The 14,205-nt window shown below is 35.9% G+C and overlaps 1 protein-coding gene across 7 annotated transcripts in view; it reads left to right on the plus strand.

Annotated features, from left to right (window-relative positions):
• Positions 1–14,205, plus strand: part of LOC107679187 (arginyl-tRNA--protein transferase 1-like) — a 98,951-nt gene that overhangs the window by 11,033 nt on the left and 73,713 nt on the right. For all 7 annotated transcript variants that reach the window (XM_016474697.1, XM_016474700.1, XM_016474699.1 and 4 more), the window contains exon 6: positions 7,576–7,784. In XM_016474697.1, coding sequence (XP_016330183.1) covers positions 7,576–7,784 — 209 coding nt within the window. The remainder of the gene's footprint in view (positions 1–7,575; positions 7,785–14,205) is intronic.

Below are 14,205 nucleotides of genomic sequence, written 5' to 3' on the forward strand. Positions count from 1 at the left end.
TTTGACTGTCAACGTTGGTTGTAATGATTGCAGTGTCAAAAGGCCAATCATTTGTTCATTTGATTTAGTTTTCATGCATTCATGAAATCAGTTTATGGACTCAACGTGAGACCATATTTAAAACCCCTTCTACTTTCATAATTTGGTGCATTTCTGAGTGAAACAGGACATTCAACAATAAAAAAAAAAAGGCTGAGAAATGTGAATTGATCTATCTGGATTGTAAAAAGTTAAAGGAAGAGATTGAAAAATAATGCACATATACATTTTTAAAGAGTATAATAATCTTGATAAAACTTGCATAGGGCCCTATGAAATCCGTTTTATTTGTTCCTAAATTCCGTTTTATTTTTTTTCCAAATTCCGTTTTTTCCATTTTAATATTTCTGGATTCCGTTTTTTTCCGTTTGAAATTTTCTCGACTCCTTTTTAATAGTTAAATTAAATTTTATGAATCAAAAAGCATGTCTAATTAATTCAAATCATGAAACTTATACATTTTCACATCAATTTATTAAAAGTTTAACAAAAATTACATGTTTAGGGCCCTATGAAATGTTTTATTTTTTTCTCACCATATTTTTTATTGTTACCAAATTCTGTGTTTTAGAATGTCTAATTATTTGAATGCATAAAACAACTCACTTTATTATTATTTTTTCTTAAAGTAGCCTTATGAATTTTTTTCCCTCTTTTTTTTAGCAAAATTAAGCAAACTTAATTTTTTGGCAAACAAAAGGGGATTTACTATTAAAATTAAAACATGGAAGAAATGTTGTGTGATTATTCCTTAAAAAATAATGTTTGTTTCATTTTAGTAGTAGTAGTAGTAGTAGGCTATGTAGATACATTCTACTGAAAAATAGTAATAGGCACAGTCTTCAAATGAAACCGGACTTTTATTTTGACGGGTTGCTATGAATACCTTTACAGTTCTGTGTATGAGATATGACTCTAGTTTTACTCAAATCAAACGGTCAAATGCTCATGAAGTGACTCTCAGAGCAGTTCTGGAGATGTTGTTCATGTGTTTACGTCCTCATTTAGTGAGACGGCAGACGCTGAAATCACCGTGAGCGTCACGCGCGCTTCAGTATGTGTGTAGTAAATGAAACCGCGCGAGTCTGCGCCATTCATTAACAGAGACACGCAGAACATGCAGGATTCATATTTAAATCGACTTTTGCGGCTTAATATTTCCAAATACTAGTCCATATCGCGATTTGATTTAAGTGTAATGACTTACTTTTGATTAATTCATTCAAAATTTGACAAATTCCGTGACATTCCGCGTTAAACTCTGAATTCCATTTTTATGGCTGGATTCTGCGATTCCGTCCGCGTTTTCTGCATCGCGGAAATCATAGGGCCCTACTTGCACTAAAAGGAATGTGTATTACAAAAGTAGATTTTGATTTCTTGTTGACTGAGTGCTTCAGCCTTGTGTGTTTGTGTGTTGACTGTGCCAGTAAAGGCTGGTCCAGGTAGTAAAAGTCTTTCTCTTCAACACGCCCCACTATTCCTCTTTCCATATGTTTTCCTCTCATAAAGGAGTGTGCCAGCTCTAATTCACCCGGCCCTGACTCATCCCTGCACAGCAAATATACCTTCCACTGTCCCCTCAGGGAGTGTGTGTGTGTGTGTGTGTGTGTGTGTGTCGGCAGGAGTACATGCATCTGAAGGAATGTGTCTGCTGCCTGTACATTAGCATGCATAACTATATATATATGTGTCCATGAGTCCTCAAGGAAAGGCAGTTCTGGACTTTTTACGAACTGTTAACTGCTAGAGAGGGAGAATGTGTCTTCCGCAGGAACAGATCTGTCAGAGTTGATCTCTCCCTTGCACACAACGGCCCGCTCGCGACAGCACGTGTTTACTGCTAAAGTTCTGTGTGAGCTCAGTACAATCCGGTCAGTGTTTCTAGTCAAGCGTGATAATATTCCGTGTTTATAGGTCAGCATTTGACCGTGACCCATTTAATTAGTCTTAAAACAGTCTGAGCTGTGTTCACTCTTGAATCAATAGTGTGCAATGCATGTTAACTTTGTATTATTATTATTATTATTATTATTAATATGAACATTATGATAATTATAAATTATTATAATTATAATTTACTTTACATTATAAATTATTTTAAGTGTTTTTCAGTTATTATTCAAAAGTATATATTAATTTATTATTATTTTATTTAAGTTTTTTTGTATGTATTTTTTATTCAGTGTCATAGCCTGAGCTTGGATCTAGTTCTTTCCAAAGTTTTATACTTGCCTACCTAAGAATCTTAAAGGGATCATATGATGTGATTTCAATTTTTCCTTTCTCTTTGGAGTGTTACAAGCTCTTGGTGCATAAAGAAGATCTGTAAAGTTTCAAAGACTAAAGTCTCAAATCCAAAGAGATATTCTTTATAAAAGTTAAGAGTCAGCCACGCCTACCTAAAACGGCTCGTTCTAGCACGCCCCCACATGTCTATGTCACTATGTGGAAATATTAGCATAATGCTGCCCAAATGTGCACGCAACCTTAAACCACATAAACACATTTCATTACACCAAATACACAAAATAATGTTATTTTTAGCAGCATCATATGACCCCTTTAAAAGGATAATAGGTCATTCATTCACCGTCATGCAAAACTATATGCATTTTTTTTTCTGTAGAGTACAAAAGAAGATAGTAAAGATATAGAAGTTTTTTTTCTGTCCATACAGTGAAAGTCAATGGGGTCCATTGTTATGTCCCACAGAAGAAATTAAGTCATACATGTTGAACTGTCCCTTTCAAATTTTTCCCCCTCGCTTTAGTTGCCTTGCTTGTTGGAGATTGTAAGGTGCAGTTTTTTTTTTTTTACTGTTTTGGAATCAGTTGTAATGTGAAAAGTACTATACTAATATTTTTAAAGTGACAAGTGATTGAAAATCCATTGCAATTATACTAGGGACCACGAACCCCTGTCAGCCGTGTCAAGGGGTTTCTTAATGTGTGCTTGAGTCGAGTAGTGTGCAGATGCATTCATATTAGGGCTGCACAATTATGACAAAAATCATAATTGTCGATTATTCCCTTGAAATTGTAACTGCGATTGTTAATTACGATTATCACAATTTACATTGAATGTTGTTTATACCATACCATATTTTTATATGAAAATAAACAAGCTGAAAACACTAACTGAAAAACCTTTAGTGCTTTTCTATAGTATTAAGCCTCAAATGTCAACTATACATCGGATTGGTTTCTTCTTTAAATTACAAACAAAAGTAAAAATATGAATGGTATTATAATGTTATACTAAAACTAAAATTAAAACAATGGAAAACCCCTTAAGATAACATGTAGAAAGAAAAAAATGCATCTTAAGCACACAGAATAACATAAGTGAACTTTGAACGATTAATTGCCGCTTTGAACGATTACGTAATTGTGGCATCCATAATTGTAATCACTATTAGAAATTCGATTAATTGTGCAACCCTAATTCATATGATACTCTACTGTATTGTAACCAGGCAGCACCACACCACTCCGAGTGTGAGTAACAGAACGCAGGCTGTCCTTGTCCTGGATCCGGCCCAGCGTCTGCTCTAGCTCTCTCTCGTTTACTCTAGTTTGGAGGAAAGCCATTCAACATCTCTCATCCCTTTGCCGTATTTACAACCCTGGCCGGAAACATTCCCTCCTCTAAGTCAACTGGAGGTATTAACAGGAAAAGAGGGAAGAATGAATGTTAAGAAAGAGCTAATTGTCTCAATGACTCTGGCTCTTTGTCGGAGGAAGTCACAGAGCAGCGCTCGGAGGTCCTGTAGGAGGTCCCACATCTCATGCGAAGCGTGTAAAGGCCAGATTTATTTGAGGAAAGTGTAAATAGTCTGTTATCAATGGGCTTTTTAAAGCTGGTCCAAATCTGTGCTTTATGTTGCAAGTGTAACTAACAAGTTGCATCCGGTTAATGCTGCACTTCTAAAGATAACTTCTAAGACATCTAGATTTTATTCTAGTTTTAAATTAAAGAAAGAAAGTAAACACTGTTCTTGTGTTGTTCATGGGTGAATCTCTTGAAACTTGTCCAGAACAGTCCAGAAATTGTCCAGGTCAAATGTCTTTAGGCCTTTTTTTTTTTTTTGGCATTGAGGCATTATTTTAATGACAATTAAGTCAAAACTTTATTTGTTGTAATGAAATATAATTTTAAAATAATATACACCACTGTAAGACTTTGTGTTTTTTAAAGAAAAAAAAGAAAAAATATTACAAGTCAAAATAACTGTTTCCATTTAAATATGTTTTCAAATATGTGACCCTGCATGTGAAAACCCAGCTAAAGTCATTTTTTTCTACATAAAATCATCCTTCATAAAGATGTAAAACATTCTGTGAAAATATAACCTTTATATCTTTAATATTGACTGAGTAAGGCCATGTCAAAGATTGAAATCATAGTGAAATTAATGATTGAAATCAAACTTTGATGCTTGTTATCTCATAATTAGATTTTGAGACTTTAGCCTGGATTTCACAGACAGGGTCACGTATAATTTATTCCTCTGAAGGCATAATTGAAGGCCTCTGAAATCATCACTCCAGTCTTCAGTGTCACATGATCCTTCAGAAATCACTCTACTGTGCTGATAATGTGCTGCTCAAGAAACATTGAGTTGTACTGCTTAATATTTTTGTGGAAACTATGATACATATTTTGATCAATAGAAAGTTCAGAAGAACAGCATTTATTTAAATTAGAAAACTTTTGTAATATTATAAATATCCTTACTGTCACTTTTGATCAGTTTAATGCATACTTGCTGAATTAAAGTATTGATTTCTTTAGAAAAACACCTTACTCTACTTGATACTCTAGATTAAAACTAGGGATGTCAATTTTCGATCATTTCCATGATCGATCGTCGTTTAAATGAACGATCAATTAATCGATTAATCGTTAACTTTAATGCGATGTAAGTTTGAATTGCTAGAATATGTGGGGTGTGTGTGTGCGGTGCGCCGGTGCGATCGAACAGCTGAAACATATAAAACTCCATTTTTGGAGTAAGATATAATCCGCAAAAGTGTTTACTTTTATTTTTGCACACTCACAATAAAAACAAGATTTGTGCTTTTGCAAAATAAAGCAAAAAAACAGAATGCGCGTATCCTTTCCTTTCCGTGAACTTGTTTATGGAGCGCCGCGCCACACTTCTGTTTTAAATCTGTTAGCTTAATTATTTAAGTCAGATATATTTCGCATATTTTTTTTAATGAAAACAAATTGTTATTTTTATTTTAGGCCTATTACTTACATAGGTTATACATTTTCCTTAAAGCATCCCATTTTGCAAATTCAATAATATTTAGGCATTGTTCGCATCTCTTACTGTGGTAAACATGCGGAAGGGAAATGAAATATTTCATGGCCATGAATTAAGAATTCGTTCGATGTATTCATTCATTAAATCATGAGTTATTTAAGAAACAAAATTAATGAAACATGGACAGTGGCCACAAATTAATAAGTCGTAGGGACGAATTAAGTTGTAGGAATGAATTATCGACAATTAATCGATCATCGATCGTTGACATCCCTAATTAAAACCTATTCTAAACTTGAAATTGTGACGTGTTCATCATGGAAGTATTTGGCATTTGTTGTACAGACCTTGATTTATGAATAGTTTTTTTTCTTTGCTATAGTAGTAAAAAATTACAGTAATGATAATCATCAAAATGCAAAAAAAAAAAGGTTTTAGGCTTCCTTCATGTAAATATATAATTCCTTATTTTAATTACATTTTATTTGATTTATATGCTTCTGACAGGTTTTATGAGATGCACTTAGCTATTGTATCTCAGATGGGTTGATGGCAGGCGGGCTGGCTGACGCTCGATGGCGGCTGGCACAGGAACAGGCAGGAAATGGCCCCGCTTTCCTTATTGCTCCAAACAGGATGTCGACGTGTAAACTGTTGATATAGGATGCCGGGAGCACTCCGAGGGGCTGGTATCGGTCCAGGGAGATTGAGGGGGGATACAGAAAGAGAGGGAAGGAATGAGCAGGTTATTGTACTCTTATACACGGATATATACTGCCAAAGTTCAAAATGCATTATCACACATAAACTGTTTAGCTTGCACAGTCCAACAAATTAATCAGTTTTTGTTCTCGACCGCTAGAACAGGATGTGAAGCATTTCATTTTGCACTTCTGGTGTCATATATGTGTGTCTGTTTTCGTAATTGCCAGCTAATCAGTTCGAAATTGCCTACAGGCATATCTAGAGACCAGAAACTTTAGCAAATGCATTGCAATACCCAGCCAAGCATCCCAAAATCAAAGCAGCAAGCAGTTTTACACGACTCAAATTATTCTTGGAAAATCGTTTTATAGATAGAAATTTGATTGTGCTTCAGAATAGGAACATTTTTTAGGTGAAATAAGGTGATGGGGTGCTTGACAGTTGTCAGAGATAAAGTTAATGACTGGAGTGTGTGTCCAAGCGTTAGTTCAGCATTACACAATATAGCCCACCCTCTAATCTTTTCTCAATAGTAAATGGATGGCCGGCTGCCAGGGCTGCCGAAGCCGCACGCTCTGAAACAGTAACCGATGCAATGACCCTCTCCGTCCCCCCTTTTCCTGACCAGCCCTGCCTGTCGTTCTCGATCTGGGATTATCACCTCCTTCGGTTTCCTTCAGGGCAAATGAACAACCATCTCGACACTTTCATTTAAACCTGCGAGTGGCCTGAACAATCCTCGCTAAAGCAGCGGGAGTCAACAAACAGAGCCCTGTTGTTTTACAGCTGCGATGATGTCATGATATCAGAGGAGCGCACATGACTTCCATCTAAACGGGAGGACTTGCGCTTGCTAATGCAAACTAGACGACTCATTGGAGCGCACACATCATGCTCGTAACTCGCTCAAAGGATCACGCTCTCCTACCGTTAGCGAACGTGCCCGCGAGCCGCTTATGGAAACTTGCTCTCACACCCAGCAAAACGGCTCCAAATGCTGGATGTGCTCTAGACCTGTTATCGCTTATACCTCTCCTGGAGTCTTAACACTCCTCTAGCAGTGGTAGTCTGGAAATGGACGCTTAGTTTTGTTTCAGATGGGCATCCCGGCCCGCAGGTTTTTTAGACTCCCGCTGCTGGTTTTGGCTCTTTTTGGAGATGTCAAGTTTTCCACTGTGAACTATTTATTTGACATATTTAAGACTCAGGGTGTGCCTGTGCCTGTGGGCAAATGTTCTTAAAAATGCCACATAAAGCTAACCAAGTCAACACAAAATCAAAATTGACCCTATTATTTTCTTGGTCTGAATGTGCATGATTGATCAGTGTATGTTATTCTAAAGGCTAAGAATTGAATATGTTTGCAAGTTTAAAAACTTGTAAAAACACCCGCTTGACACCATCCAATAAATTCTTCTTCTTACCGACCTCAAACTTTTGAACAGTAGTGTAATTTCTTGATGTTAGGACAATGCACTCACTAATGCTTGTACTGTCAATTGGTGATTTAATCAACTCACAAATATCTTCTATCATTGTTTTCTTCTTAATTCTAGGTAAGGGAGTCGATCCCAACAGGCCTTTGTGTCGGAAAGCTAAGGACCTCAGGAAAGAGAGAAGACTTCAAAAGGAGCAACAGAAGCATCAAGAAGCAGTGTCTTCCACTGTGAATCCCGCCCCATCAAAATCTTCATCTAATCAACCCAAATCATTGGAGGAGTTCATTACAGAGTCCTTACCCAATGACCCTCTGCACCGTTTGGAGGTAACACATCAACTTTGCTTGTATGTATTATTTCTTTAAATAACCGAAACGGGCCAAAGCAAGAGAGGATGCACCAATCAAAACTGACTGATCTCGAAGGTGTATCTATCATACCCAGTGGTTTGAGTCTCCTGGGTAAATATTCCAAGCACAAACAATCCTCTCCTGCTTTTGCTGCGATTGCTTGGGTGAAGTCAGCATGGGTAAACAGCCAACGTTTTTGCTTTGTAAGCAAGTCGGTATGAAAGACCCCAAACGTCATTGTCCCTGGAGACGGCACTGGTCTGGTTCATCCCTCAATTAGCTTGTCGACTGGATTGATTTGATTGACTTCAACATGTCATTCAATTATCTTAAGTGGATAGCAGTCAATGTCACTGTCATCTGAACAAGGTTAGTGGTTCACCTTAGAAACAATACTTGAGAAAATCCAGAGTCTTCATGGCCAGCACTAAAAGCAGCTCTTGTGTACAAAAACTCTTTTGTTTCATCATGAACCTTTGCATACAAACACTTTGTGCATTTATTTATTCAAAAATGTAATGTGCGTGACAGACCCTTGTGTTGAAATCTAAACCGTCAGTGTAGTTTGACGTTAGTTAAGCTCTGTCCTTGTAGTCTGTTTGTTGCCACTTATCTCTCTGGCGCACAGTGAAAATGGATGCGTTTAAAGCAGTGTGTGGAGTATCACAGGTTTCCTTTCCAGACCTCGTTTTATCACTTGTGAAACGGGGGTGTTAAGGCTAATTTCTGTAAATCTCAGTTGTCGGGTCATTAAGCCCTCGGAGACACCCAGCCTAATGAGATGTTTACATACAGCCAATCAGACATGTGTGGAGTTATAATACACACACTGTAAGTGAAGCATTCGTTGTTTGACAGGGAAAAGATTACTTTAAGAAGACCTTGGCACATTTTACATCTTTGGCTTTTGATGCTGAGTTCATTAAATGAATGTTCTGGGTTCAGTACATATTGAAAGAATAGTTTACCCAAAAATGAAAAACAGAGAACTGTTTTCTTTCTTACATGACACAAAAAAGGAGATCTGAGCAATGATTTTCCATGAGTTAATAAAAGTACTCCAAATCACTTTCATGCTATATTACAAGTCTTCTGAAGTCATTTAAGTCATTATTGACTGATATTCCTCCTCTCTTCCTTTACTTTCATTGTATGCAAAACTTCAGCGGATTTGCTTGAGAGATTGGATATCATTTCACACATACAAATTTAGGGAGTCAGTAGCTAGTGTGTTTTTCTTGTAGCAATACATGATCAAATGTTTGTTTTTTAAAGAAATAAAAAAAAATGTCAGCAAGGATTCATTAAATTGTTCAAAAGCGACTGTAACAGCATTTATAATCTTACAGAAGATTTCTGTTTCAATTAAATGCTATTTTTGTAACTCTTTTCATCAAAGAATCCTGAAAAAATGTTGAAAAACATCGGATCATGTGACACTGAAGACTGGAGTAATGATGAAAATTCAGCTTTGCATCACTAGAATAATATATTCCAATAGAAAACTTTTATTTTAAAATGTTTTAGCTGTATTTTTTGATAAATACATGCATAAATGCAGCCTTACAGGCTCCAAACTTTGTACGGTACTGTATTGTTAGAACTTGATATATTTTAATGTTGCACTGCCTGTTTACTGTAGCCTTGATTTTGAAAAAAAAAGAGTGAAAATTCAAAAAGATTTTCTGTTGTGATCATTTTTGTGCTGCAAGTGCTTTTTGCTCTAGGTTAACTTGTATTAAACCCCAGAACATTTTTTATATGTTATAAGTATATCTGTGTTTTCTAAAGATTAATTATGATAGAATGGTTATCAGAATAGCCCAATTACACCTGCAGAGGGCAGTAGAGGCACATCATAACTTTTTCCCACATTGAATATCTTGTCAAGTACAAATTTGTAGAGTTTGCTTCTGCCCTCTTTCACCCCCTGCATAATTTGAAATCTCAGAGCTGTTTTGACAGCACTTCGCTCTCTTTGTCTTGGTTACTCCTCACACACTTAATCAAATGTCTGCATCTCAAGAGAATCGCTCTGCAGATTAAAAGACTCTACTTAATGTTTATCTGAAACAAAAGTCGCAAATATCTTCATTAACGTGGCCAAGCAATAATAACAGATGTCCAGTGAGGGCCAAATAAAATAAAACTGAAGCTAAGTCTCCCAGTCATGCTCTTCTGGGGAACATGTGTGAACCATAAGCACCTCGTCCAATGAAAATGTCTCTGTGAGAGGTCCTTTAATTAGGAACAGCTTCGCCAGTCAATTAAATGTTTCTTGGAGGATTGGATTTTGAATTGCCTCCTCTCTTCTGAGGCCAGTTTGTCCTTGTGCAAACACAGATGATCCTGTTAGATGTCAAGCTCAGTTTTACTAATCAAACATAACATCTGATCCCACACAGTTCACTTTAAACTGATGTCAGACTTTTACACCCTTATACAGCAAGTTAAATGAGGCTTTGTCTTCAGAGTGTGTAACAGAATGACTTGACTGTCATGTATTTATTTTAATAGTTGTTGTGACCTGCATTTTGTAAATGTATATTCTTGCTTATTTTAAGTATTCACCCTCGTGTTGTTCCACTCCTTTATGAGAATCAATCATAAGTCAATAAATCAAGAATCAAAGTTTGTTATTAATAACCTGATGTAATGCATCTTGTCCTGCCAACCTTCATGTTTTGGGCTACTTCAAATCACCTATTCATTTATATATATATATAGCTACTGGCTGTATTTAAAAAAAAATAATTCTCCTTAGAAATTTATATCATAACCTATAGTATTGGTCATTGTTATTATAGCTTTTCATCATTTCCTCTGTTTGACTGTGGTTGTTAATGCGATATAATGAAAGCCAGTTCAACTGTAGCTAGAAATTCAGGAAGTTTCCTTTGTAACAGTATACAGTAAGGAGACACCTTGAGATGGATTCACTGCAGGTCTGTGTTTAATCATTAGTGCAGGAAGTCATATGTAATCGTCTTCTCTACAGTTTGCATTGCATGGAGGACCAGGAAGTGGTTCTTTATCAATCAGTGTGTACAAATGAACAGATTTTAAAAATCTTTTTTTGAAAATGCACAACTAATTGCATGACACAGTTGATTATCTAAATGATATTATTAGAGACTCTCATGAAGCCTGTCAAAAACACATCCAGGTCATATTTAGTAATTTGGGTCATAATAATTTATAATTTTGTTAATGCAAAGAAATGTTTTTCTTTTTAATTTTAGGATGAAATATGACATGACCATGTTCACATGAGAGTCAACCTTTTATAGACGCACAATCTATAACCTTTTCTTGCTGAACCCATACTGAATCTCACCCAAACAAACAAAGGTTTTAATATGAGCGCATTCGCGAGATAGTGACACCAGTCAACACTTTTACTTCAGTAAGGACTTGTTCAGGCAGCAGCATTCAAGTGTTGTCTTCTTCGACCGTAAGTGCCCTGCGAAGTGGACTTCACATGAAATTCTGCCATGATTCCAGTTCCAAGGGAACGTACACGTTACATTCAAAGGGCATTAAAGTGCGCGAGACGTGAAGAAATAAAAAAAAATGTCAGCAAGGATTCATTAAATTGTTCAAAAGCGACTGTAACAGCATTTATAATCTTACAGAAGATTTCTGTTTCAATTAAATGCTATTTTTGTAACTCTTTTCATCAAAGAATCCTGAAAAAATGTTGAAAAACATCGGATCATGTGACACTGAAGACTGGAGTAATGATGAAAATTCAGCTTTGCATCACTAGAATAATATATTCCAATAGAAAACTTTTATTTTAAAATGTTTTAGCTGTATTTTTTGATAAATACATGCATAAATGCAGCCTTACAGGCTCCAAACTTTGTACGGTACTGTATTGTTAGAACTTGATATATTTTAATGTTGCACTGCCTGTTTACTGTAGCCTTGATTTTGAAAAAAAAAGAGTGAAAATTCAAAAAGATTTTCTGTTGTGATCATTTTTGTGCTGCAAGTGCTTTTTGCTCTAGGTTAACTTGTATTAAACCCCAGAACATTTTTTATATGTTATAAGTATATCTGTGTTTTCTAAAGATTAATTATGATAGAATGGTTATCAGAATAGCCCAATTACACCTGCAGAGGGCAGTAGAGGCACATCATAACTTTTTCCCACATTGAATATCTTGTCAAGTACAAATTTGTAGAGTTTGCTTCTGCCCTCTTTCACCCCCTGCATAATTTGAAATCTCAGAGCTGTTTTGACAGCACTTCGCTCTCTTTGTCTTGGTTACTCCTCACACACTTAATCAAATGTCTGCATCTCAAGAGAATCGCTCTGCAGATTAAAAGACTCTACTTAATGTTTATCTGAAACAAAAGTCGCAAATATCTTCATTAACGTGGCCAAGCAATAATAACAGATGTCCAGTGAGGGCCAAATAAAATAAAACTGAAGCTAAGTCTCCCAGTCATGCTCTTCTGGGGAACATGTGTGAACCATAAGCACCTCGTCCAATGAAAATGTCTCTGTGAGAGGTCCTTTAATTAGGAACAGCTTCGCCAGTCAATTAAATGTTTTTGGAGGATTGAATTTTGATTTGCCGCCTCACTTCTGAGGCTAGTTTGTCCTTGTGCAAACACAGATGATCCTGTTAGATGTCAAGCTCAGTTTCACTAATCAAACATAACATCTGATCCCACACAGTTCACTTTAAACTGATGTCAGACTTTTACACCCTTATACAGCAAGTTAAATGAGGCTTTGTCTTCAGAGTGTGTAACAGAATGACTTGACTGTCATGTATTTATTTTAATAGTTGTTGTGACCTGCATTTTGTAAATGTATATTCTTGCTTATTTTAAGTATTCACCCTCGTGTTGTTCCACTCCTTTATGAGAATCAATCATAAGTCAATAAATCAAGAATCAAAGTTTGTTATTAATAACCTGATGTAATGCATCTTGTCCTGCCAACCTTCATGTTTTGGGCTACTTCAAATCACCTATTCATTTATATATATATATAGCTACTGGCTGTATTTAAAAAAAAATAATTCTCCTTAGAAATTTATATCATAACCTATAGTATTGGTCATTGTTATTATAGCTTTTCATCATTTCCTCTGTTTGACTGTGGTTGTTAATGCGATATAATGAAAGCCAGTTCAACTGTAGCTAGAAATTCAGGAAGTTTCCTTTGTAACAGTATACAGTAAGGAGACACCTTGAGATGGATTCACTGCAGGTCTGTGTTTAATCATTAGTGCAGGAAGTCATATGTAATCGTCTTCTCTACAGTTTGCATTGCATGGAGGACCAGGAAGTGGTTCTTTATCAATCAGTGTGTACAAATGAACAGATTTTAAAAATCTTTTTTTGAAAATGCACAACTAATTGCATGACACAGTTGATTATCTAAATGATATTATTAGAGACTCTCATGAAGCCTGTCAAAAACACATCCAGGTCATATTTAGTAATTTGGGTCATAATAATTTATAATTTTGTTAATGCAAAGAAATGTTTTTCTTTTTAATTTTAGGATGAAATATGACATGACCATGTTCACATGAGAGTCAACCTTTTATAGACGCACAATCTATAACCTTTTCTTGCTGAACCCATACTGAATCTCACCCAAACAAACAAAGGTTTTAATATGATGAATATGAGTCACTCTAGTGTATGTATATGTATGTATTTTTTATTTTATTTTGCCGAATGTTTTCTTTTACCATTAATTTGCAGATGTATGAGTGAATCTCATGAAAGTTATTCTATATATATTCAGTATATTTGAAAGTGTATCTCAGATTACACACAAATACTCTTTACTAAATGCAGCTGGATAGTTTACTTTTTTGTCATTTCCATTATTTTTTTTTCCATCTTTCATCAAGTTCTCATTACAGTAATAGTAATTTTTTTCAATTAGTTGTAAAATTGTTAACATTGCTGCATAAATTAAGGCTGTAATGATTTATAATTTTTTTGACAATGTCTATTGTTGCATAGATATTATTTATACAGTATATATATATATATACAGCATATATATATATATTGAAGCTTAAGTCTATGGAAAACAATTGAAACTTTGAACGCCCATATCTCCGTAACGGTGCGGCGAATCCGCACCAAATTAGGGGGATCCCTTCAGCTCGAGGAACCCTCTCGAATGCGAATCGAGTGTACGTCTAGAGGCCTGCTTTCGAATGAGACCACCCCCACGTCGAATTTGGTGGAGATCCGCCGGCGCGTTCGCGAGATAGTGACACCAGTCAAGACTTTCACTTCAGTAAGGAGGTTTCTTGTTCAGGCAGCATTCACACGTTGTCTTATTCGACCGTAAGTGCCCTGCGAAGTGGACTTCACATGATATTCCGCCATGATTCCAGTTCCAAGGGAACGT

Source organism: Sinocyclocheilus anshuiensis, unplaced genomic scaffold, assembly GCF_001515605.1.
Source record: "Sinocyclocheilus anshuiensis isolate Anshui unplaced genomic scaffold, SAMN03320099.WGS_v1.1 scaffold300, whole genome shotgun sequence".
In the NCBI taxonomy this organism is placed as follows: Eukaryota; Metazoa; Chordata; class Actinopteri; order Cypriniformes; family Cyprinidae; genus Sinocyclocheilus; species Sinocyclocheilus anshuiensis.